Genomic DNA, 24,276 nt, shown 5'->3' with positions numbered 1-24,276 from the left:
CGTTATTTCATCTGACTCCATAAATGAAAATGTTTTAATGATATCTTTGGATCATTAATTGTGAGCGAATGTTTGACTATTCCTTTTAACTCTTTAATGAAAATAATGCCAAAGTCAGTTAGAATAATCAAATGTAACAATTTATTATGTCAGGTAAATGTATCATGCCAATTTTATAATAAATTCAAAGATACAAAACATCAAATGCTCTGGAATAACGAGAAAAGATGCAACCCAACATTTTAGAAATACGTGAGGCTGAGAGATCTCCCTCTCAGCCTCACGGGCCAATCTGAAATACAGAAAAGGCCCCGAACCCTCCGCTGCATTTCATTATATAGTCAGGACCTCTTTCACTTGGAAACATCTATTAACAATGGAAATTTGCATTCAGAGGTCGCACCTTTGGGTGTAGGGAGACCATTTGTCTAGATGCCAACCCCTCCTTGTGTGCCAGTTATCCATAAACTCTTAAAAACCTTATTACCTTTTGTTTTACTTATTTGGAAATGAGACATTTGTACCTGTCGCACTGAGACATTTTAAATGATACCAAACATGAAAAATACTCTGTGATAATCATTCACATTAAACTATACATTTTCTTGGGTGATTTACACATGGTCTCAGCATGTGAGAGGGAGAGTGAGGAAGAGGGGATGAAATGTAGATTAGGATGACTCGGAGGTGAGACTTTTCATCTCGATAGTGCATGAGGGCTAGTTCCTTTTGTCCTCTCAGGGTCTGGTCGCTCTTCAAACAGACTGTCCGGCATTTCCTAATTTCTCAATTCTTACAATTCCAATGTAGAATGCGGTCTGTTATTTCTTGATAACAGACCGCTGCGAAGTATAACACACCGTTGCCATGAAAAACATAGCGTTGCTGTGGACGCTTTCTTCAGCGGAAGCAATACAATCGGTTCGTCGGGGTCCTAATCAGCCTGTCGGGGTTGTATTCGCTATAACAACTGCCTCGCGCTACATTATCCCTTACTTAACTTACCTCAGATTTTTATTGATGTTTTTATGCTGTCTTTACAAGTCTTAACAAGGTGAAATTGCTCAAGAATAATTATTATGCCGCGTGACGTTTGCCCAGTGGGACAAATTCAAGTCTGAAAATGAAGATGTTGTGCTAATCAGATGGCAAATTCATGAATTCTACATTTGAACATGTATGGTTACTAAAGGGTTACCAAGCAACATCTGGATTGCCCCATTAACATTCACACACACAACTGAATGAAACTTAATGAATGTAAACTTAACTTAATGACTGTGTTGAAAAGTTAAACTATTTTTAATTTGACACTTAAACAGAGAACAGAACATTCCTGCATGTGCTCACTGACCGACAACTGAGAAAGAGGATTGCACAAATGAAAACCTGTCTGAAAGCCCCAAAAACTCGCTTCATAATTTACAGCAAGCTTAGTTGCAGCAATATTAGTGTCTAGTAATGTATATGGTTATGCAATCTTTTATTAATAGTATTTCATTAAAACCATCTTTTGGTTATATCATTTCCCTCTTTAGATCATGTCACCAGTACCAGTGAGGCCGAAGTCCTCCCCATTGCAGAGGAACCTGGTCATGCTAAAGTCGATGATGAGTGGAGGGATGACTCCTTCAAGGACTTAGTCGGAAACTGTAGAGATGATGTCCCTCAAGTTACAGACTGTGCCACGTCAGACTGTGGAGTCAACGTCCCCCATGTCGGACAGACAGGGGACACTGTATCATCTCCGTTGAAGAAACTGGAGGATAATAAGATTATTGGTAAGTTGACTGTCATGACGCCAACATAACACGATACAGACAAACTTTTGATATTATATCTGTCTTTACTAATGTCAACTCCTATTTTTCTTTTAACAGACATCGGTTTCTACAGCTATGAAATCGGCAGGAAGCTCGGTGAAGGAGGCTTTGGAAGCGTTTATGCAGGGATTCGCTTGAAAGATGGCCTTGAGGTATCACTTATTTTACTTGCATTATTTATCTATCAAAGTGTTCTTGCCCTATCTTATACTCGAATCATTCTCTTCTTTTCAAGCATTCTCAGTGTATCTTATGTTCACTACTTAGAGCACTTGACCTTTCAGACCTGTTTAGATTGTTAGAAATGCTCTAGATGATTAGAATTTAAATTCCTGAAACTGAACATGTCTGCTCAAGGTTAATGACTGACATGATATGAACTCTGCACACACATTGTTAATAATTCTAACACAAATCCATTTTTTGTGTTGTTGATCAGGTGGCGCTGAAATTCGTTCACAAAGTGGGTATAGCATGCATCAACATTGTAAGTACTCTGTTTCTCTCAGTCTATTTTTCAATAGACATACTGGTATTGTCAGTAGTTTAGTAGTGGTCTACATCCTTTCTCCATGTTATATCATAAGAATTGTCTTTCTTCTAGGAGGGTCATCCTGAACCCGTTCCAAAGGAGATCGGTCTGCTAATTCTTGCCAACAAAGGCCCCAGGGTTCCCCAGATCATCCAGCTTCTGGACTGGGTCGAAGAACCTGAGCGATGCATTATGGTTTTAGAGCTGCCTAAGCCCTGTGAGAGCTTGTTCGAATTTCGAAGACGGCACAAAGGCTACATCAGAGAGAACGTAGCAGAGGCTATCATGCAGCAGGTAACCCTCGCAGCTCAAACTTGCTGCCAACGTGGAGTGCTGCACCGCGACATAAAGCTGGAAAACCTGCTGGTTAACCTGGACACCCTGGAAGTCAAACTAATTGACTTTGGGTGCGGCGAAATCCTGACTAATGCGGGATACACGTCCTATGATGGTATGTATTATTCCTCAGAGCTGTAAGGTGGGTCTCAAACTTTGATGACGGGTCATTAAGCTGTTCGACTTGCATCAAGTAATGAGATCCACCATTGTGAATCAGTAGCGTCAAATAATTTCTTGCATCAAGAATAGTAATAATAAAAGGAGCAAAAACAATAGGGTCCTCTCACCATCGGTGCTCGGGCCCTAGAAATAATCCAGTCTATAACCCCTTTAATGCAAACTTACAAATCAGACCAAATGTATTTTTTCCAGGCACAATAGAGTACTGCCCCCCTGAGTATCATTTAAACGGCGAGTATCACGGGGAACCAGCGACAGTTTGGTCACTCGGGATAATCTTGTTTGAGCTGCTATGTGGGGAAAATCCAGACTCAGAAGAATTGGACAAGCTCAATGATAACATCTGGACCATGGATGGCTTGTCACAAGGTAAGATCTTCATTTCAGCAAAGTACACTTGCAATTCTAAATCATACAAAATAGAACAAAGTTATACAAATGGTTGTGTGGGTAATGCAGTAATATTTAGATCTTTCAGCTTAATCAAAGAGAGCGAGTGTGAAGTTTAAGATAATAATAGGACTCTCTTCTCTTTCTTCACAGAATGCTGCGAATTACTTTGCTCTCTCCTGCAAAGAAACCCAGAGAAGCGGCTTGAATTGGACAGTGTTTGTCGCCACAATTGGTTTAAGAAATTTAATTGTCAGTCTGAGAATAAAGAGATTATTGGTAAGTTTACTGTCATAACTCCGACATAACACAAGACAAACACATGTTTCATACAATATATGTCTTTACTCAGGCACAAAGCATTTTTCATATCAACTCTTCTTATTTTTCTTTTAACAGACACCGGTTTCTACAGCTATGAAATCGGCAGGAAGCTCGGTGAAGGAGCCTATGGAAGCGTTTATGCAGGGATTCGCTTGAAAGATGGCCTTGAGGTATCACTTATTTTACTTGCATTATTTATCTATCAAAGTGTTCTTGCCCTATCTTATACTCGAATCATTCTCTTCTTTTCAAGCATTCTCAGTGTATCTTATGTTCACTACTTAGAGCACTTGACCTCTCAAGTCAAGTCAAGTCAAGTCAAGTATATTTGTATAGCGCTTTTCACAATACAAATTGTATCAAAGCAGCTTCACAGTATTATATTTAAATAATACAACAAGGTTTGTTTCTAGTGGAATTTATTGATTGATAAAATTAAATTAAATATCCCCAAAATATCCCCAACTGAGCAAGCCAAAGGCAACAGACCTCTCAGACCTGTTTAAATTGTTAGACATGCTCTAGATGATTAGAATTTAAATTCCTGAAACTGAACATGTCTGTTCAAGGTTAATGACTGAAATGACATAAACTCTGCACACACATTGTAAATAATTCTAACAAAAATCAATTTTTTGTGTTGTTGATCAGGTGGCGCTGAAATTCGCTGACAAAGTGGGTATGGAATGCATCGACGTTGTAAGTACTCTGTTTCTCTCAGTTTATTTTTCAATAGACATACTGGTATTGTCAGTAGTTTAGTAGTGGTCTACATCCTTTCTCCATGTAATATCATAAGAATTGTCTTTCTTCTAGGAGGGTCATCCTGAACCCGTTCCACTGGAGATCGGTCTGCTAATTCTTGCCAACAAAGGCCCCAGGGTTCCCCAGATCATCCAGCTTCTGGACTGGGTCGAAGAGCCAGAACAATACGTTATGGTTTTAGAGCTGCCTAAGCCCTGTGAGAGCTTGTTGGAATTTTATGAACGCCTCGAAGGCAACATCGGAGAAAGCACAGCAACGTTTATCATGCAGCAGGTAACACTCGCAGCTCAAACTTGCTGCCAACGTGGAGTGCTGCACCGCGACATAAAGCTAGGAAACCTGCTGATTAACCCGGACACCCTGGAAGTCAAACTAATTGACTTTGGGTGCGGCGAAATCCTGACTAATGCGGGATACACGTCCTATGCTGGTATGTATTATTCCTCAGAGCTGTAAGGTGGGCCTCAAACTTTGATGACGGGTCATTAAGCTGTTCGACTTGCATCATGTAATGGGATCCACCATTGTGAATCAATAGCATCAAATAATTTCTTGCATGCTAATGAATACCTAGTCAAAATGTTGCTTTAATACAAACTTACAAATCAGACAAAATGTATTTTTTCCAGGCACAGAAGCGTACCGCCCCCCTGAGTTTGATTTAAACGGCGAGTATCACGGGGAACCAGCAACAGTTTGGTCACTCGGGATACTCTTATTTGCGCTGCTGAGTGGGGAATTTCCAGAGTCAGAAGAATTGGACGAGCTCAGTGATAACATCTGGACCATGGATGGCTTGTCACAAGGTAAGATCTTCATTTCAGCAAAGTACACTTGCAATTCTAAATCATACAAAATAGAACAAAGTTATACAAATGGTTGTGTGGGTAATGCAGTAATATTTAGATCTTTCAGCTTAATCAAAGAGAGCGAGTGTGAAGTTTAAGATAATAATAGGACTCTCTTCTCTTTCTTCACAGAATGCTGCGAATTTCTTTCCTCTCTCCTGCAAAGAAACCCAGAGAAGCGGCTTGAATTGGACAATGTTTGTCGCCACAATTGGTTTAAGAAATTTAAGTGTCAGCCTGAGAATAATGAGATTATTGGTAAGTTTACTGTCATAACTCCGACATAACACAAGACAAACACATGTTTGATACAATATATGTCTTTACTCAGGCACAAAGCAATTTTCATATCAACTCTTCTTATTTTTCTTTTAACAGAGACCGGTTTCTACAGCTATGAAATCGGCAGGAAGCTCGGTGAAGCAGCCTATGGAAGCGTTTATGCAGGGATTCGCTTGAAAGATGGCCTTGAGGTATCACTTATTTTACTTGCATTATTTATCTATCAAAGTGTTCTTGCCCTATCTTATACTCGAATCATTCTCTTCTTTTCAAGCATTCTCAGTGTATCTTATGTTCACTACTTAGAGCACTTGACCTTTCAGACCTGTTTAAATTGTTAGAAATGCTCTAGATGATTAGAATTTAAATTCCTGAAACTGAACATGTCTGCTCAAGGTTAATGACTGACATGATATGAACTCTGCACACACATTGTTAATAATTCTAACACAAATCCATTTTTTGTGTTGTTGATCAGGTGGCGCTGAAATTCGCTCACAAAGTGGGTATAGCATGCATCAACATTGTAAGTACTCTGTTTCTCTCAGTCTATTTTTCAATAGACATACTGGTATTGTCAGTAGTTTAGTAGTGGTCTACATCCTTTCTCCATGTTATATCATAAGAATTGTCTTTCTTCTAGGAGGGTCATCCTGAACCCGTTCCACAGGAGATCGGTCTGCTAATTCTTGCCAACAAAGGCCCCAGGGTTCCCCAGATCATCCAGCTTCTGGACTGGGTCGAAGAGCCTGAGCGATACATTATGGTTCTAGAGCTGCCTAAGCCCTGTGAGGACTTGTTCGAATTTTCTGATCGCCTCGAAGGCTACATCGGAGAAAGCACAGCAAAGGTTATCATGCAGCAGGTAACCCTCGCAGCTCAAACTTGCTGCCAACGTGGAGTGCTGCACCGCAACATTAAGCTGAGAAACCTGCTGATTAACCCGGACACCCTGGAAGTCAAACTGACTGACTTTGGGTGCGGCGAAATCCTGACCAATGCGGTATACACGTCCTATGCTGGTATGTATTATTCCTCAGAGCTGTTAGATGGGTCTCAAACTTTGATGACGGGTCAGAAGCCGTTCGACTTGAATGAGTCAAGGTCTTACAAAGCATCATGTAATGGGATCCACCACTGTGAATCAATAGCATCAAAGAATTTCTTGCATGCTAATGAATACCTAGTCAAAATGTTGCTTTAATACAAACTTACAAATCAGACAAAATGTATTTTTTCCAGGCACAGAAGTGTACTGCCCCCCTGAGTTTAAGTCAAACGGCGAGTATCACGGGGAACCAGCGACAGTTTGGTCACTCGGGATACTCTTGTTTGCGCTGCTGTGTGGGGATTTTCCAGAGTCAGAAGAATTGGACGAGCTCAATGATAACATCTGGACCGAAGAGGGCTTGTCACAAGGTAAGATCTTCATTTCAGCAAAGTACACTTGCAATTCTAAATCATAAAAAATAGAACAAAGTAATTCAAATGGTTGTGTGGGTAATGCAGTAATATTTAGATCTTTCAGCTTAATCAAAGAGAGCGAGTGTGAAGTTTAAGATAATAATAGGACTCTCTTCTCTTTCTTCACAGAATGCTGCGAATTACTTTGCTCTCTCCTGCAAAGAAACCCAGAGAAGCGGCTTGAATTGGACAATGTTTGTCGCCACAATTGGTTTAAGAAATTTAATTGTCAGCCTGAGAATAATGAGATTATTGGTAAGTTTACTGTCATAACTCCGACATAACACAAGACAAACACACGTTTGATACAATATATGTCTTTACTCAGGCACAAAGCATTTTTCATGTCAACTCATTTTTTTTTTATGTTAAGTGTAAGAGATGCCTGGTTGAGTCTCTGCAGTAATAACGACTCCGCTTCGCGTCGGGGTCCTAATCAGCCTGTCGGGGTTGTATTCGCTATAACAACCGCCTCGCTCTACATTATCCCTTACTTAACTTACCTCAGATTTTTATTGAAGTTTTTATGCTGTCTTTACAAGTCTTAACAAGGTGAAATTGCTCAAGAATAATTATTATGCCGCGTGACGTTTGCCCAGTGGGACAAATTCAAGTCTGAAAATGAAGATGTTGTGCTAATCAGATGGCAAATTCATGAATTCTACATTTGAACATGTATGGTTACTAAAGGGTTACCAAGCAACATCTGGATTGCCCCATTAACATTCACACACACAACTGAATGAAACTTAATGAATGTAAACTTTCATGTAAATAGCTTTAAAATGTAAAACGAATTAATGTATTTTTTCTTTTTAATGAAAGATCAGATAAAATAAGAAAAATAACTTTATCGTTGAATCGGAATCACCAGGCTCCACCCTCGTAATCGTGATAATAGTGAAATAAAATGACTATTAATATTGTGAAATAATATGTTGGGACATTTATGCAGGCATTAAGCAGAAGTCAGGTGGTTAGCGTGAACAATTCCCATTACTTTAGATTTGTAACATCACAGATAAGATTTTAATAGTAAAATGTAAGTTATGTCATTATATCATTGCTTAATTTGACGTCAGAGATGGGTCTAATAGTTGTTTTCATTTGTTTTTTCTTCATTTCAGAAAAAGCTCCAGACCATAGGAAGAGACCTGGTTGGTTCCTCAGGCTCTGGCAGGGGGTTTTCAGCAGCTCTTCCAGTAGTGCTGTGACTGTTGTGGAGCCTTTTATTCCTCCAGCAGATCCAGATCACTCCAGCGTCAAGCCAAATAATGGTAAATCATTATTTCTGCATCATTATTTTAAACAGTTTTATCCTGTTTTCCACTCAAAATAAGGCTTGTTTTTACAGAATATTAAAATTATAATTTTATGAGATGGGTCTAATAGTTGTTTTCATTTGTTTTTTCTTCATTTCAGAAAAAGCTCCAGAACGTGTTTTCAGCAGCTCTTCCAGTAGTGCTGTGACTGTTGTGGAGCCTTTTATTCCTCCAGCAGATCCTGTTCTTGAACCATCATCACCTGCTCCAGTTCACTCCGGCGTCAAGACAAATAATGGTAAATCATTATTTCTCCATCATTATTTTAACATTATCTTGTTTTCCACTCAAAATAAGGCTTGTTTTTACAGAATATTAAAATGATTTCCCCCGTTATAATAGCGCTGACATCTATCTATAAATTACAGAAACGTCTGTCTGTCTGTCTGTGTGTGTGTCTGTTATTCGCATATCTCTCGAACCGTTAGTCCGTTAGTCTCGAACCGTTAGGTGTCTCGCTACGGGCACGAGTAAGTGCAGTGCCAAGTTTGACATTGTTTGGATTAGAAATGCAAAAAATATCGGTAAATATATATCGGTAAAAGAAGCACACACTGGCTTTTGCCGCTCTAGCCACTCTGGCTTTTGACCCTCACAGAGAGGGTCGAAGAAAGCAGTGGAGCTTAAGTAGCTTGGAGTTCACTGTGTTGCCTGCTCCCTGAATCGTGTAGTTCAATTTTCCACATTTATTGTATGTCATTATGTCAGTATCAGTATTTGCTTTCTACCATGCACAAATAAAAATGTCACTAAACTTTTGCTGTGCAATTGTAACAATGAGCACTCAAACACACCAAACCAACCATTACTAAAAACGCACCCAAAAACTTTTGCACGGGCATTTTGCACTAGTTTTGATTAATTTGAGTAAAAATGTGTTTTCTTTACCCAGAAAGTGGCAAGATGAAAACCACTATTTTCTGTTTCAAACTTTCACATAGCATCTTTAGGATATAATAACATAAAAAAATTCAAATCCAGATTTTGATTTTCAAAGATTTATTATAAAAACCCAAAAATGCAATAAATTCATGACACTTTTTTTTTCAAAATGCAATTAATCCATTGAATCAATATAAAAGTAATTGTTTTTATCATATTGAAATCAGCCATCGCTAAGAAAAATCTCCTGAACTTTTTTGACTGCGATCAGCTCACAAAAACTGATTTGACATCAGAGATGGGTCTAATAGTTGTTTTCATTTGTTTTTTCTTCATTTCAGAAAAAGCTCCAGAACGTAGGAAGAGACCTGTTTTTTTCCACAGGCTCTGGAAGGCTACGAAGGGTGTTTTCAGCAGCTCTTCCAGTAGTGCTGTGACTGTTGTGGAGCCTTTTATTCCTCCAGCAGATCCTGTTCTTGAACCATCATCACCTGCTCCAGTTCACTCCGGCGTCAAGACAAATAATGGTAAATCATTATTTCTCCATCATCATTATTTTAAAATTATCTTGTTTTCCACTCAAAATAAGGCTTGTTTTTACAGAATATTAAAATTATTTCCCCCATTATAATAACGCTGACATTTTTTAAATAAAACAATGATTCTAGCAACAGACACTCTACTGACTATAAGTAACTTTTCAACTACATGTCAACTTATTCTAACCCTACCAGTCTACTAATACTCTCATTAGAGTTAGTAGACATGTTGGTGCAATGTTACTTATAGACTTATAGAATGTCTTAAAGAAACCAAAATAAAGTGAAACCAAATTAACAATTTGATGTGACCACTGACATTGATAATTAATTTTATAAAAAAACTAAATAAATAAAAAACAGTTTTTGATGTCTGAAATGTTCCATCCTCAGGCCGCCCCGGATCCTGGAGCCTTGAAGGGTTTCTGTGTACTCCGCTGCCGGGTCAAGTTCTTGTCGAGCCAAAAGAGAGATCAACTGGCCGAACTGCTCAGGGTGCCGTGGAATGCCAGTATTACATATACAGCACCTAGCTGTGTCAGAGTTGAGAGAGAGGAACCAAAAGCGAAAGCAGGTAATAATGTCTTTTAATAGAAATTAGGCAATCGGCCGCTAAGGCTGGCAAACAGAAAGTCTCTCATAAATAATCAACAAAAGTAGATGTAGACCCAAGGCAGGGTAAAACAGATGAGAACAGCGGTGGCAAGCAGCAGCGGCCATAGACAGGTGTACTCACGGAACCGATAACAGCATTCAGCGGCAGGTGACCTGGGCAGAGCACAGATTTAGCACAAACACTTAAAGTCCCTGTAAAGTCAAAATTAAGTATGTTTTCTGAGTTTGTCACACCACAGAAAAAGGTGTTATTAGCCACCCAGCCAAATTTGAATGATAAAAAAAGCCGGCAAGTACATAAAATAAGCTATCAAAATCTTGCAAAAATGAGCAGTAGTCTCTGCTCTCAAACGCTGGGGGCGTGTCCGCTGGCTGCGCTGAAACCACGCCCACTCGCGGGAAAGCTGACGAAAGCCAGCCGACGATGGCACCAGTTGTAGGCGCGACGGGAGGATGAAGGCCGAGGCAGGAGATAATCGGTTCGGCCCCATTCACCAGTAACAGCGGATTATCAGTGAATCCCAGTTGTCTCCGACGAAAGTTTATAAAACTATCCTGTGTAAAATGATCACTACAGAGGCGGATTTTGGCGGTGATCCTAAGCTCTCCATCAAGGTGGCTCTTCACAAAATTAATCCACCTCTTCTTGATGTGATCGTTTTTCGGAAATTTAAATAAGGACACCGATCTGTTTTGTACGTGATCGCATCCAGGTAGTACGCATTTCCGTGACGAAGGCATAGCTAGCTAGCAAACTGTAGGCTGTAGTAAATAGTACTGACAGTAACTCGCAATCGGCAAACTGATGTGAATGAATGTGCTATATTGTTAGGGGAGGGGCAGCGTCAGGGGCTCCGATGCGTCATCAAGTAGGGGCGTGTCCAGGAGCTCAGGGGCTCCAGTGCATCATCGAGTCCCCGTTTTAGCCCCGTCCAAAAAATCCGGAACACAGCAATGGTGAAAAACTGTTTAACGGTCTAACTCCACAATTCAGTACTTCACAGTTCACAGTCTTTGTAATATGTTTTATCATTACATTTCTAACATTTATAATGTGTTTAGAATTTTTTTTTAGGATTGCAGTGGAGGTAGACGAGATGGTCGTGTAGACCAGACAGGACAAGACAAGGCTTGGTGGTAGAGAGATCAGACACATATGTAATCAATGTTAATAATCTGGCAGAGAACAAAGGAAAGAAGAGAACTAGAAGTAGAGAAGCTAATCAGAGAGAAAGAGGGGACAGCTGTGGAATGGATGAGCGTGATGACAACAGGTAATGAGGAACAGCTGAGTCAAAGTGAGTGTATGTGTGTGTGTAACAGGAGGGTGTGTGTGAGTATGTGAATGAGACCAGTAGAGGGAGAAAGAGAGAGAGAGAATACCAGGATCATGACAGTACCCCCCCCCTCAACGAGCGCCTCGTGGCGCTCCCGAGGGAGGAGTCTGGCGGGAGCGATAGAAGTCATCAATGAGCGAGCGGTCCAAGATGTCCCGGGCAGGAATCCAACTTCTCTCCTCAGGACCGTATCCCTCCCAATCGACCAGAAACTGATGACCACGACCTCGAGGGCGAAAGTCCAATAATCTGCGGACAGTATACACAGGAGAACCCTCGACGCGGATAGGAGGACCGGCAGGACAAAGAGGAGCGCGTACTACTGGCTTAAGACAAGAGACATGGAAGACAGGATAGATGCGCCGCAAATTAGAAGGCAACTTGAGTTTTACAGAGACAGGGTTCAGTACCTTAATAACCCGGAAGGGCCCGATGAATTTAGGGGCCAATTTGCGTGAGACGGACTGGAGTGGGAGGTTAAGAGTGGAAAGCCACACTCTTTGACCACAGACATATCGAGGGCTCTTAATACGGCGGCGATTAGCGGCTCGGCGAACGCGGGAACAGGACTTGCAAATAGCTGATCTTACCCTTCTCCAAGTGCGTTTACAGCGTTGGATGAATGACTCTACAGAGCGTTGGACTCTGAGTTCTGAGAGGTAAAGAGCGGAGGCTGGTAACCTAAACAACATTGAAAAGGAGAAAGACCGGTGGTGGAGGAAGGAGCCGAATTGTGGGCGTATTCAGCCCAGGGAAGCTGTTCGGCCCAGGATGTGGGATTGCAGAAAGCTAGACTGCGAAGGATGCAGCCAATAATTTGGTTTGCTCGCTCGGCTTGGCCGTTAGTCTGCGGGTGAAAGCCAGAGGAAAGGCTAGCGGACGCACCGACGAGACGACAGAACTCTTTCCAAAATTGCGAAACGAATTGGGGTCCACGGTCAGAGACAATGTCAGAGGGGAGAGTCTGTGTGTTCGGAAAACATGCTCGACGACGATTTGGGCTGTCTCTTTGGCGGAGGGGAGCTTAGGTAGGGGGATGAAATGGGCAGATTTAGAGAAACGGTCGACAACAGTGAGCATAACAGTATTTCCCCCTGATGGAGGAAGTCCTGTTATAAAATCAAGGGCAATGTGGGACCACGGCCGAGAAGGGACGGGTAGAGGTCTGAGGAGACCAGCAGGCGGTGAATTATTAAGCTTGGTCTGGGCGCAGACAGTACAAGACGCAACTGTGTCGGATACGGGTGCGGGTCGGACACGGGGGAAACACGGGTCTAAACACGGGTTTAAAACATGCAAACGTAAAATATATATGCATATTCTTAGGTACCCATCTACAAAAATATGCCTGTATTTCAAGTTGATAAAATAATTTAAAATCCACATCAGTTTATTTGTGCCCACGCGCCACGCCCTCCCAGGAATCTATAACGTTACCTAGGCTACTTTCACTTTTAAAAATTCATCATAACCACGCGCGCGCGATCTGCTTGCAGTCGTTGAGATGAATGCTGAGGAGTTGAAAAGAATAGCTAGTGAAGATTGTAAAGTTGTCGACAATACGTCATCAAAAATCAAGTCCAGTGTGTGGGAGAAATTTGGAGTTATCTGAAGAAAATATTGTGAAAGGCTTATTTGCTGCATGCATTTTCGTGTTGGATAGCCGTAAATGTGGAACTACATCGGCGAGGAAGCACGCAGATAACTGTTACTGTGGTAACAAACAAAGCAGTTCTATCGAACAGTATGTTTAAAATTTAACACTAAGTATGTGTGGTGTGCAGGGCATGTTTGAACCCAAATTTGTCAAATGTAGGCTAGACGAAATTGCGTGGCAGATAGTGTTGTAGCTGCGTCTGTTCGATTGGTAAAATGTTATAAGGCTACTCAGTTTTGTGGAAACGTTTGCCATGTTCTTCATGTAACTTACCGGCCTTTTGACAGCTTCTGCTGAAGTTGTCCTTGTGTTAATTGTCGTGTAGCTTCTGTATGACCTGGCAATAAACATTTTTGTAAGTTTGTCTATAATGTGATAGTCTAAACTGAATTTATTTCGGGTGCGGGTCTGGTGTCGGTTCTATTTTAAGCGGTTCGGGTGCGGATTTTAATTAGTGCTGCTGTCGGAAAACGGGTCGGATGCGGTTTTAAGCAATGTTAAGGTGTCGGGCTTGACATTATAGAGCCCGGACGGTAGGAAATTGTGAAATCAAATCGAGCGAAGAAAAGTGCCCAACGTGCCTGGCGAGCGTTAAGCCTCTTTACTGAACGAATATACTCTAAATTTCGGTGGTCCGTCCAGACAATGAACGGAACAGACGCTCCCTCCAACCAATGGCGCCACTCACCCAAAGCAAGGCGGACGGCCAGCAGTTCACGATTACCGACATCATAATTTCGTTCAGTGGGTGTGAGGCGATGCGAAAAATACGCACAGGGGTGAATCTTCCCGTCGGAGGAGTAACGCTGGGAAAGGATTGCCCACCTCCGATGCGTCGACCTCGACGATAAACTGCTTGGAGACATCTGGAGTAGAGAGAATAGGGGCAGGCATAAAGAGAGACTTTATGAGATCAAAAGCGGCTTGAGCGGCTGTGGACCAAACAAAACGGGTCTTGATAGGAGTGAATGCAGTGAGTGGGGCAGCAATTTGACTAAAGTTACGAATGAAGCGTTGATAAAAGTTTGTGAACCCCAGGAACCGTTGGAGTGCGACGCGAGAATCAGGAATAGGCCAATTAGTAACAGCGTGGACCTTGGATCCATGCTGATCCCCTCCGCCGAAATGACCGATCCCAAGAACGTGACCGACTGGGCATGGAATGTGCATTTCTCTGCTTTAACAAATAAACGATTCTCCAAAAGACGTTGAAGAACGCGCCAAACGTGCTTAACATGCACCTGGAGAGAGGGGGAGAAAATCAAAATATCATCGAGATACACGAAAACAAAAATGTTTAGCATGTCTCTTAAAACGTCATTGACTAAAGCCTGAAAGACAGCTGGGGCGTTGACCAAACCGAAAGGTAAAACACGATATTCAAAGTGCCCTAATGGCGTGTTAAACGCCGTCTTCCACTCATCTCCTTCCTTTATGCGAATGATAAGCGTAGCGGAGATCCAACTTTGTGAAAACTTAAGCTCCCTGCAAGACCTCAAAAGCCGATGACATAAGTGGCAAGGGATAGCGATTTTTAACCGTTATGTCGTTCAACCCTCGATAGTTTATGCAGGAACGCAAGGAACCATAATTCTTTTTCACAAAGAAGAATCCCGCACCGGCAGGAGAGGAGGAAGGGACAATAGTACCTGCGTCTAGCGATTCGGAGAGGTAATTCTCGAGCGCCTCGCACTCCGGTCCCGACAGAGAGTAAAGCCTCCTGCGAGGGGGAGAGGTCCCAGGAAGAAGGTCGATACAGCAGTCATAAGGTCGATGGGGAGGGAGAGAAGATGCCCGGGAACGACTGAAGACCGCCCGCAAATCGAGATATTCCCCTGGCACTCCTGACAAACCACCTGGCTCTTCCTGAAACACAGACACAGAAGACACAGGAGGAACAGCAGACACTAAACATTTAACATGACACAACAATTTCCAGGAGAGGATAGTTACTCTGCACCAATTTATCTGAGGACTGTGTTCAACGAGCCAGGGGTGGTCCAAAACCACGGGAGTAAAAGGAGAATTAAAAATTAAAAAAGAAATAGTCTCACGACCATTGCCAGAGACGGTGAGACTCACCGCAATAGTAGCACGGCGAACATTAGCGAGAACGCTACCATCAAGGGCATAAACAGAAGTGGCCTCCTTTAGATAGATGAGAGGGATGCCCTGATCGAGAGCCCAGGATTCATCAACGAAACTTGCCTCAGCTCCTGAGTCGATCAACGCTTGACAGGAGACAGCAGCACCCGGCCAGCGGAGGTTGACCGAAAAAGTAGTGCGAGTGCGTGAAGGAGGGGCTAGGACAGATGCGCTCACCAGTAACCCTCTCTCTACTGGTGAGCGTTGGCTTTTACTTGACAGGATGAGACGAAGTGATCTGCCACTCCGCAGTACAAACAAAGGTGATTAGTGATATGCCGTTGACGCTCCGCGGTGGTGATGCGAATTCCCCCCAGCTGTATTGGTTCAGAGTCAGAGCTAGCAGAGGGAGAGGAAGTGGAAGCAGGAGCGGAGAGGAGTGACTTCTCCAGACTGCGAGCTCGGCGTTGTGTAAGTCAAAACGCTTCTCCACGCGGATAGCCAGGTCGATCAGAGGATCTAGGCGAGATGGAGTCTCGGAGAGTACCTCGTCTTTAATGTCAGCATTCAAATCCTCCAGGAAACGAGCGACCAGAGCGGGTTCGTTCCATTCACAGGAGGTGGTCAGCTTGCGAAATTCAATAGAGAAATCAGCGGCAGACCTCTTCCCTTGGCGGAGAGTAGATAGAAGGTGCGAAGCTTTAGGACCGTGGGCGGTGAGTGGGCCAGCAAAAATATTAGTGGTAAATTAGTAGTAAATTAGTAGTGATATTGGTAGTATCACTGCTCATTTATTGTTCATCTGCTATAATGGCGAATATATCGGATGTGTGTCTAACGTTACCTTTGAGTGCAGGTGAGGACACATTCGAGCTGCATTCGGTGCAGTTAGAGCTGGAGTCCGTGGAGAAGCAGATCTGTGACCTACTAGAGAGGCAAGCCGATCAGCACTTGAAACATCACGCGCCGATGCTCACAAGTCAGTGGTTAGTAACTTTTTGACTCCGACCTCATCTACTCCTTGTGTTTCTCTGCACAGGACGCGATCATCCCTGGTTTCATTCACTCCGGCACCGACACAACACCATAGACCCTGGGTGAGCCACAGCGGAAGACGCGAGCCAGGACCAGAGCCAGGACCTCTCCGCCCCTCCCGGTCTTCGAGATCTCCACCCGGAACCGCTTCTCCCCTCGACACGAGACGGAACGCGACACTGTGATCATCGGCAGTTCCATCGTCCGGCATGTCCACGCTACTTCAGGTAAAGGTAAGGTGCGCACTCACTGCTTTCCTGGTGCTCGTGTTCTCGATGTCGCTGCGCAGGTTCCCGAGATCCTAAACGGTGACTAGCGCGTCGGAGCTGTCGTGCTGCACGCGGGAATGAACGACATCAAGCTCCAGCAGTCGGAGGTTCTGAAGAAGGACTACAGGAGACGGTCGAGACTGATCGAGACGGTACGCAGCACATCGCCTGAAACAACGATCATCGTGTCTGGACCGCTTCCCACGTACCGACTAGGACATGAAAGGTTCAGTAGATTATTTGCTCTAAATGAATGGCTAATGTCATGGTGTAATGAACAGAAGCTGCTCTTTGTAAATAATTGGAATCTGTTCTGGGAGCGACCTAGGCTCTTCCGTGCTGATGGCCTTCACCCCAGCAGAATCGGAGCGGCTCTTCTGTCGGACAACATCTCCAAGACGTTACACACCATATGACTAGTAAGTCAAAGTCCAAATCACAGTCTTTGCTGTCCCAACTTAATTGATATAATCTAATATATATCCTCGTTTAGTGAGGTCAAACATTAAGGGCCTGTCCCAATACATCCCCTTACCCTAGATTTCTGCCCTAACCAATATTAGTGAACAAAAACAATTTCTAAAGCTAGGTCTCCTAAATATTAGATCGCTCACACCTAAAGCGGTTATTGTAAATGAAATTACCTGATCTATCTCAGCTGCTCAGTGAACCCAAACAATCAGATGAACTAGAGGAAATGACTAGCACTATGAGCACCATTTTCTCTAGTACATTAGACATTGTTGCACCAATTAGATTAAAAAAAGGTTAGAGAGAAAACTAAAGCACCATGGAACAACAGTGCTACGCATGTTATCAAGAGAGAAACTCGTAATTTAGAGCGTAAATGGAAACAAACTAATTTAGAGGTCTTTAGAATCACGACCAGATGAAAACACTGAATTATCTAAATTGACAGAGTATGTTAAAGATATAAAATACTGGATGACGTGTCATTTTCTGCTATTAAATTCAGATAAATGGAGGTATTACTTATTGGTCTAAAAAACTGCCCACAAAACCTCTTACAATACAACTGTAATTTAGAAGGATGTCCTGTTACTTTATCCACTACAGTAAAAGACCTGTGCCTGGTTGCATAAAGCACCTTAAGTGTAATTTTCCCTTATGTTTCCCTTAAACCTAAGGCTGTTGCAGAAAAAAAACCTTAAGTGTTACTAGAATAGAATATACTTTATTGTCCCCTAGGGGAAATTTGACATGGACTCAAAAGTGCATAGTGCATAGAAGCAGCTGCCATTACAGACAATAAATACACATTTGAAATACAAATAACAGCTGAAATAAATAAAAATAAAATAAAAATACAGAACACAGAGTTATTGCACACTTCTCAGGCCTATCTATTACAAATCGTACAAATCTATTTAAAATTTTGATTTAGAATTTTGATGGAGACTGGTACGAAGGAGAATTTAAACCGGTTCAATTTAGTTTTAGGGATTCTGTACCTTCTGCCAGAAGGCAAGAGCTCATATTCTGGTTGAAGGATGTGGGACGGGTCCAACAATACTCTCCGCGCCTGCCTAAGTACAGATTGCTCATAGATGGACTGAAGGGAGAGCTTTTCAGTCCTCCCCATCACCTTCATAGCAGTCTGTACCAGGCGCTGCAACTTTGACTTAGACTGTGTGGAGAGATTGCCGAACCATGCCGTCATCCCATACCTGATAATACTCTCCATCACTGCATGATAAAATAAAAACATGATGTTCTGGCTGACACCAAACACTCTAATGGTGATGATACACAGGGCAACTTTTTGAGCAATGTTGCTGGGCAATCTTGCCGAGCGATTGTTGCTTGGGCACTTTCCCATTGAAAATGTGCAATACATTTCTATCTGGATAATTTAGATCAGTCGTGGGCCCTGTGTCTCATCTGGTTGCCCGTTGACGGCAACATTGCCCAGCAACATTGCTCAAAAAGTTGCCCTGTGTATCATCACCTTTAGTCTGCTTAAAAAATACAGTCTTTGCTGTAAGCGGGAACATACATAATCTATATGGTCACTCCAACTAAAGAGGTTATCCAGGTGGATACCCAGATACCTGTATGAGGTGACCTGTTTGATCTCCTCCCTATGAATGAACAAGGGGGTATGATCCCCCACCGACCGAGGGTCAAACACCATCTCCTCAGTTTTTTTAATGTTAATGGTGAGATAGTTCTCGCCACACCACACAACAAATTGTTTGACCTCAGAGAAATACAGTGATGGGTCTGAGTTCTGGTGAAGCAGACTAAGAATGGCAGTATCGTCAGAGAATTTAAAAAACAGGTTGCCCGGGAGACTATTAGTGCAGTCATTAGTATAAAGAGTGAACAAGACCGGTGAACTTACACAACCCTGAGGTACACCCGTACTGATGCATTTTGATTCAGAAAGTGAATCGTTAATCCTTACATTTTGGGTTCTATCTGTTAAAAAAGAATAAAACCATTTAATAATAGAAGGATTAACATTCATCTTAGTCATTTTCTGTAAGAGCAGATGAGGCCGTAAAGTATTAAAAGCAGAACTAAAATCAATAAACAAAAGGCGTGCATAGGCCTTGGGATCCTCCAGGTGCTTAAGAGTTAGGTGGGTGATGCTATTAATTGCATCGTCTGTACTCCTCCCCTGCCTATAAGCAAACTGGAGTGGATCTAGTGCAGTGTTGACTTCAGATTTCAATATGGATACTATGTATTTTTCAAAACATTTCATGACAACAGAAGTTAAAGCCACCGGTCTATAATCATTGTTTTCTGTAGGACAGGATTTCTTTGGAATGGGAATAATGGTCGATTTTTTTCCAGAGGGCAGGGACCAGATGGGAATCTACAGACCTCTGAAACACAGGGCACCATGCAGGGGTTAGTTAAGGGGTTCTTTAAGTGAAACGTCATACACACTTAGAATTTCCCTTAAATGCTGTTTTTTCACTTAAGTAATCCCTTAAAAAGCGTTAAGTGTTGCATAAAACCCCTTAACGGTCATTTTCCTAAGTATAACTTAAGGTTTGGAAATCGTAACCTTAAGAGTAACGCAGACAAAAATAAGACGACATGGCTGAATTTATGGAACCAGCTGAAGATCATTATGTGCCAAGAAGAATTTTTAGGGATAGGGAGAACCCTTTGGACCATCTTAGCGATGAAAAATTGTTGCAAGAATACCGATTTGATCGACGTGCAATATTTGACACTGCTAACAAACTAGACAGCGACCTTGACCATGTCACACATCGCAACCACTCTTTACCTGCGGTGTTACAACTGCTGATAGCACTGAGTTTTTTTGCAACTGGGAGTTTTCAGACGGTAGTGGGAGATGTTTTCCATGTGCATAAATCGTCTGTCAGCAGAGTGGTTCACCGGGTTGCGGGGGCTCTTTCCCGTCACTTAAACGCAACGGTCAATTTTTGCAACCTTTTACCATATTCGTCAAGAATGCATTTCTCCTCCTCTGTCCAATTAGGCTCTCTTTTTGTTGTTTTCTTTATCCATTCCGATATCCTAGCCTACTTTATTTGATGAAACTGCGAAATTGCTAGTGTTTCGCGTATCTATGGCAACAACAGACTTTTATAACATAAATCCAGGATCGCTGTCGTGAAACACTTAAACAGTTCTCTTAGGTAAGGGAAACATTTAAGAGATTATATGCAACACCCTTAAATTATTCTCTTAGGTAAGGGGAAATCGCCCCTTAAGTATCATACTTAAGGGAAAAACTTAAGGTGCTTTATGCAACCGGGCACTGGGTGTTATACTAGACCGCAACTTGTCTTTCGAAAATCATATTTCATGTTACAAGAACAGCCTTTTTCCACCTTAGAAACATGGCTAAGCTACGTAACATGCTATCTGTTTCTGATGCAGAAAAGTTAGTTCATGCATTCATGACCTCGAGACTAGACTACTGTAATGCTTTATTAGCTGGTTGTCCTGCATCCTCAATAAACAAGCTACAGTTAGTCCAAAATGCAGCTGCTAGAGTTCTTACTAGGTCAAGAAAATATGATCATATAACACCAATTCTATCATCTCTACACTGGTTACCTATTAAGTTCCGTATCAATTACAAAGTATTACTACTGACCTATAAAGCCCTAAATGGTTTAGCTCCTGGGTATTTAACGGAACTTCTATCGCCCTACAATCCATCGCGCTCTTTAAGATCACTAAATTCGAGGCTTCTGGTCATTCCTAGGATATCTAAGTCCACTAAAGGAGGGAGGGCGTTTTCACATTTAGCTCCTAAACTCTGGAATAGTCTTCCTGATATTATTCGAGGCTCAGACTCGCTGTCCCAGTTTAAAACTAGATTAAAGACGCATTTCTTTAGCCAAGCATTCACATTATACTTATCTTTTATACTACAGTTGAATCAGATTGAATGCATTATTGTTATGAACAGCAGCTACGCTAATTATTTCCCATCTGCTTTTCTGTTGTTATCTCGGGACGCTAGTCCCGAGGTAAATACAGATTGTCAGCTCCAGTTTGTATCCAGCCTCTCATGGAAACTTCAGACCATGAGACCACAGCCGTGACCACACCTGTGACCACACCTGTGACCACACCCCTGACCACACCTGTGAAGAGACGACTCGACGCCCGTGAAGAGACGACTCGACGCCCGTGAAGAGACGACTCAACACTGGCGATATGTTATGCCCTAAATAAATACATGATTAACTAACTGTATTTTTCTATGTACATTTCTGAAATGCACCTTCTGTAAAGCTGCTTTGAAACAATATGTATTGTGAAAAGCGCTATACAAATAAATTTGAATTGAATTGAATTGAATTTAATTTAATATAATACGGATGAACAAATGATAAAGCTCGGGTTGCTGAATATTCGATCACTTACTTCAAAAGCACTTATTGTTAATGATATGATTACAGACTATAACCTAGATGTGCTGTGTTTGACAGAAACCTGGCTAAAACCAGACAATTATATTACTTTAAATGAGTCCACCCCGCAAGATTACTGTTATAAACATGAACCTCGTCTGAAAGGCAAAGGGGGAGGTGTTGCTGTAATTTATAGTAATATCTTCAGAATTACTGAGAAGTCTTGTTTTAAATATAATTCTTTTGAAGTGTTGTTGCTAAATGTAACACTATCTAGTGTAAATGATAAATCACGTTTGAGATTTGTGCTGGCTACTGTATACAGGCCACCAGGGCACCATACAGACTTTATCAAAGAATTTGCTGATTTTCTATCAGAGTTAGTACTGGCTGCAGATAAAGTACTAATTGTTGGTGATTTTAATATACATGTAGATAACGAAGAAGATGCATTGGGATTGGCATTTAAAGACATGCTGAACTCTATTGGAGTTAGACAACACGTGTCAGGACCTACTCATTCTCGAAATCATACTCTAGATCTAATATTATCACATAGAATAAATGTTGATGCCGTTGAAATTCTGCAGCAGAGCGATGACATCTCAGATTCACATTATTTAATCTTGTGTAAACTTAATTTAGCCAAGGCTGCAAAGTTGTCACAGTGTTGGGTTTGTGTTCCCCGGGTGTCCACTAGATGTCCTCCTTCCCCGGTGTCACTCACATCATGAACTACGTTTCCCATCATCCTGTCTGGCTACCACTGATCATTGCACTCAGCTGTTTCCCCTCACCTTGTTAGTGTCTGTGTATATATATCCTGTTTGTGTCAGTGTTTGTCTCTGAGTCCTTGTAACGTATCACACCACTTCTGACGTTTGTTTCTGCCTTAGTTTCTGGTTTGTTCTTGTTTTTGGATTGCCTTTATGGATTTTGACCTTTTGCCTGGACTGGTTTTGTGAGTACAGATTACCCCAATAAATACTGCAAATTGGATCTCTCTTGTTTCCTGTGTGTGTGTGTGGATCATGACAAAAGTCGACTCCGTGTTACAAATATGTTAGACCTATCACTTCTGCCACTAAAGATTGCTTTATCAATAATCTTCCTAATCAGTTTCATCATCTCAGCATCCCAGATAGCTTAGAAGAACTAGATATTGCGACAGAAACTCTTAACTCTCTCTTTTCCAGCACTTTAGACACAGTTGCTCCTTTACTCCGCAGTACTTGAGCGAGCTCTTAACGCTTTATAGTCCTTCACGTCTATTGCGATCTCAAAATTCCGGCCAGTTGATAATACCTAGAATATCAAAATCGACTGCTGGCGGTAGATCCTTCTCCTATTTAGCACCAAAACTCTGCAACAATCTTCCTACCATTGTCCGGGAAGCAGACACACTCTTGTCAGTTCAAAGCTAGATTAAAGAGACATCTCTTTGACCTAGCATACACAACACATTATAGACTTCTATAATTAAATGTTAGGCTGCATAGATTAGGTCAGCTGGAACCGGGAACACTTCCCATAAATCCTGATGTACTCGTTACATCATAAGAAGAATGGCATCTACGCTAATTTTAGTGTCTTTGTTTATCCCGAGGTTTTCCCGCAGCCTGCCGTATCCTGGACGTATCCAGATCTGACGAAGGACCTTCGCCTGGACCCGATGACAACGCAGTGCTAAAGTGCCAACTAGTCTCTCCCTGTGGAGGATCCCTTTACCACTCCAGATAAACCGTTGTCGGGAAAATTCGTTTCGCGTTCCTACCCCGAAGTGACAAAATAAAATACAATTCTGTATCAAAATTTATAAGGATACACCAGTACTTTATTTAGGCTTGGTTTGTAGGGAATTACAAACCTGTGCACATATATTCAAACGCACATAACTATAGAACCAATTCTTAATGCGCATGTAAACGCCATCAGCGTTTCTCACAGGTTCGCGTTTAAAGTCTGTGTAGAGAGAATGGTGTCGTCTTAGCGGCCCCTAATTTAATAACAAATGATCGTTGCGACGGAAGCGAATCAATCAAAACTAACTTTAGCTGTAAAATAACTTTATTAAAGAACCGCTATAAAGCCAAACCAATCTCTGTCACCTTAAATTATACGCTTATCTCTGTAAAGCTGCTTTGAAACAAACTACATTGTTAAAAGCGCTATATAAATGATGACTTGACTTGACTAGACAGACAGATAGATAGATAGACAGAATGATTGACAGACAGACAGACAGACAGACAGAATGATTGACAGACAGACAGACAGAATGATAGACAGATAGATAGACAGACAGACAGACAGACAGACAGATATAATGATTGATAGACAGACAGACAGATATAATGATTGACAGACAGACAGATAGAATGATTGATAGACAGACAGACAGACAGACAGATATAATGATTGATAGATAGATAGATAGATAGATAGATAGATAGATAGAATGATTGATAGACAGACAGACAGACAGATAGACAGATAGACAGACAGACAGACAGACAGATAGATAGATATAATGATTGATAGATAGACAGACAGACAGATAGATAGATACATTACGCCGCGTCTCAACGTCTACAGATAAAGACTGGCAATGAGTTGCCAATGAAATATTCTAAAGCTTGTCTCCATGCATCCTAACAGTTTTGTGTGATCTCCTCACCGTCTGCTGAGACACACAGCCACGCCGGTGCAGTCGG

At 41.8% G+C, this 24,276-nt stretch overlaps 1 protein-coding gene and 2 long non-coding RNA genes across 3 annotated transcripts; all 3 read left to right on the top strand.

Moving 5' to 3' along the window:
* The first annotated feature begins 1,933 nt into the window (after nucleotides 1-1,933).
* Nucleotides 1,934-2,566, top strand: LOC311278722. Its single transcript, XR_014625463.1, has 3 exons — nucleotides 1,934-1,975; nucleotides 2,263-2,310; nucleotides 2,428-2,566. It is a non-coding gene; the product is annotated as an uncharacterized lncRNA (long non-coding RNA).
* Nucleotides 2,567-3,689: 1,123 nt separating this feature from the next.
* LOC311279063 (serine/threonine-protein kinase pim-2-like) lies at nucleotides 3,690-7,042 on the top strand (the record flags this gene model as incomplete). The annotated part of the gene is made up of 10 exons (XM_084390293.1): nucleotides 3,690-3,758; nucleotides 4,240-4,287; nucleotides 4,405-4,783; nucleotides 4,983-5,159; nucleotides 5,334-5,459; nucleotides 5,580-5,674; nucleotides 5,962-6,009; nucleotides 6,127-6,505; nucleotides 6,843-6,902; nucleotides 6,993-7,042. Exons 2-10 carry the CDS (start codon nucleotides 4,270-4,272, stop codon nucleotides 7,040-7,042), a joined length of 1,332 nt encoding a protein of 443 aa, XP_084246419.1. The 5' UTR covers nucleotides 3,690-3,758; nucleotides 4,240-4,269.
* A 3,058-nt stretch (nucleotides 7,043-10,100) lies between these two features.
* On the top strand, nucleotides 10,101-17,104 carry LOC311277911. The gene is made up of 3 exons (XR_014625349.1): nucleotides 10,101-10,264; nucleotides 16,241-16,319; nucleotides 16,424-17,104. It is a non-coding gene; the product is annotated as an uncharacterized lncRNA (long non-coding RNA).
* The last annotated feature ends 7,172 nt before the right edge of the window (nucleotides 17,105-24,276 follow it).

This window comes from Rutilus rutilus (genome assembly GCF_951802725.1).
Source record: "Rutilus rutilus genome assembly, chromosome: 19".
In the NCBI taxonomy this organism is placed as follows: domain Eukaryota; kingdom Metazoa; phylum Chordata; class Actinopteri; order Cypriniformes; family Leuciscidae; genus Rutilus; species Rutilus rutilus.
Note: the sequence above shows the minus strand (reverse complement) of the source record. Positions and strands in the feature narration are given on the sequence as shown.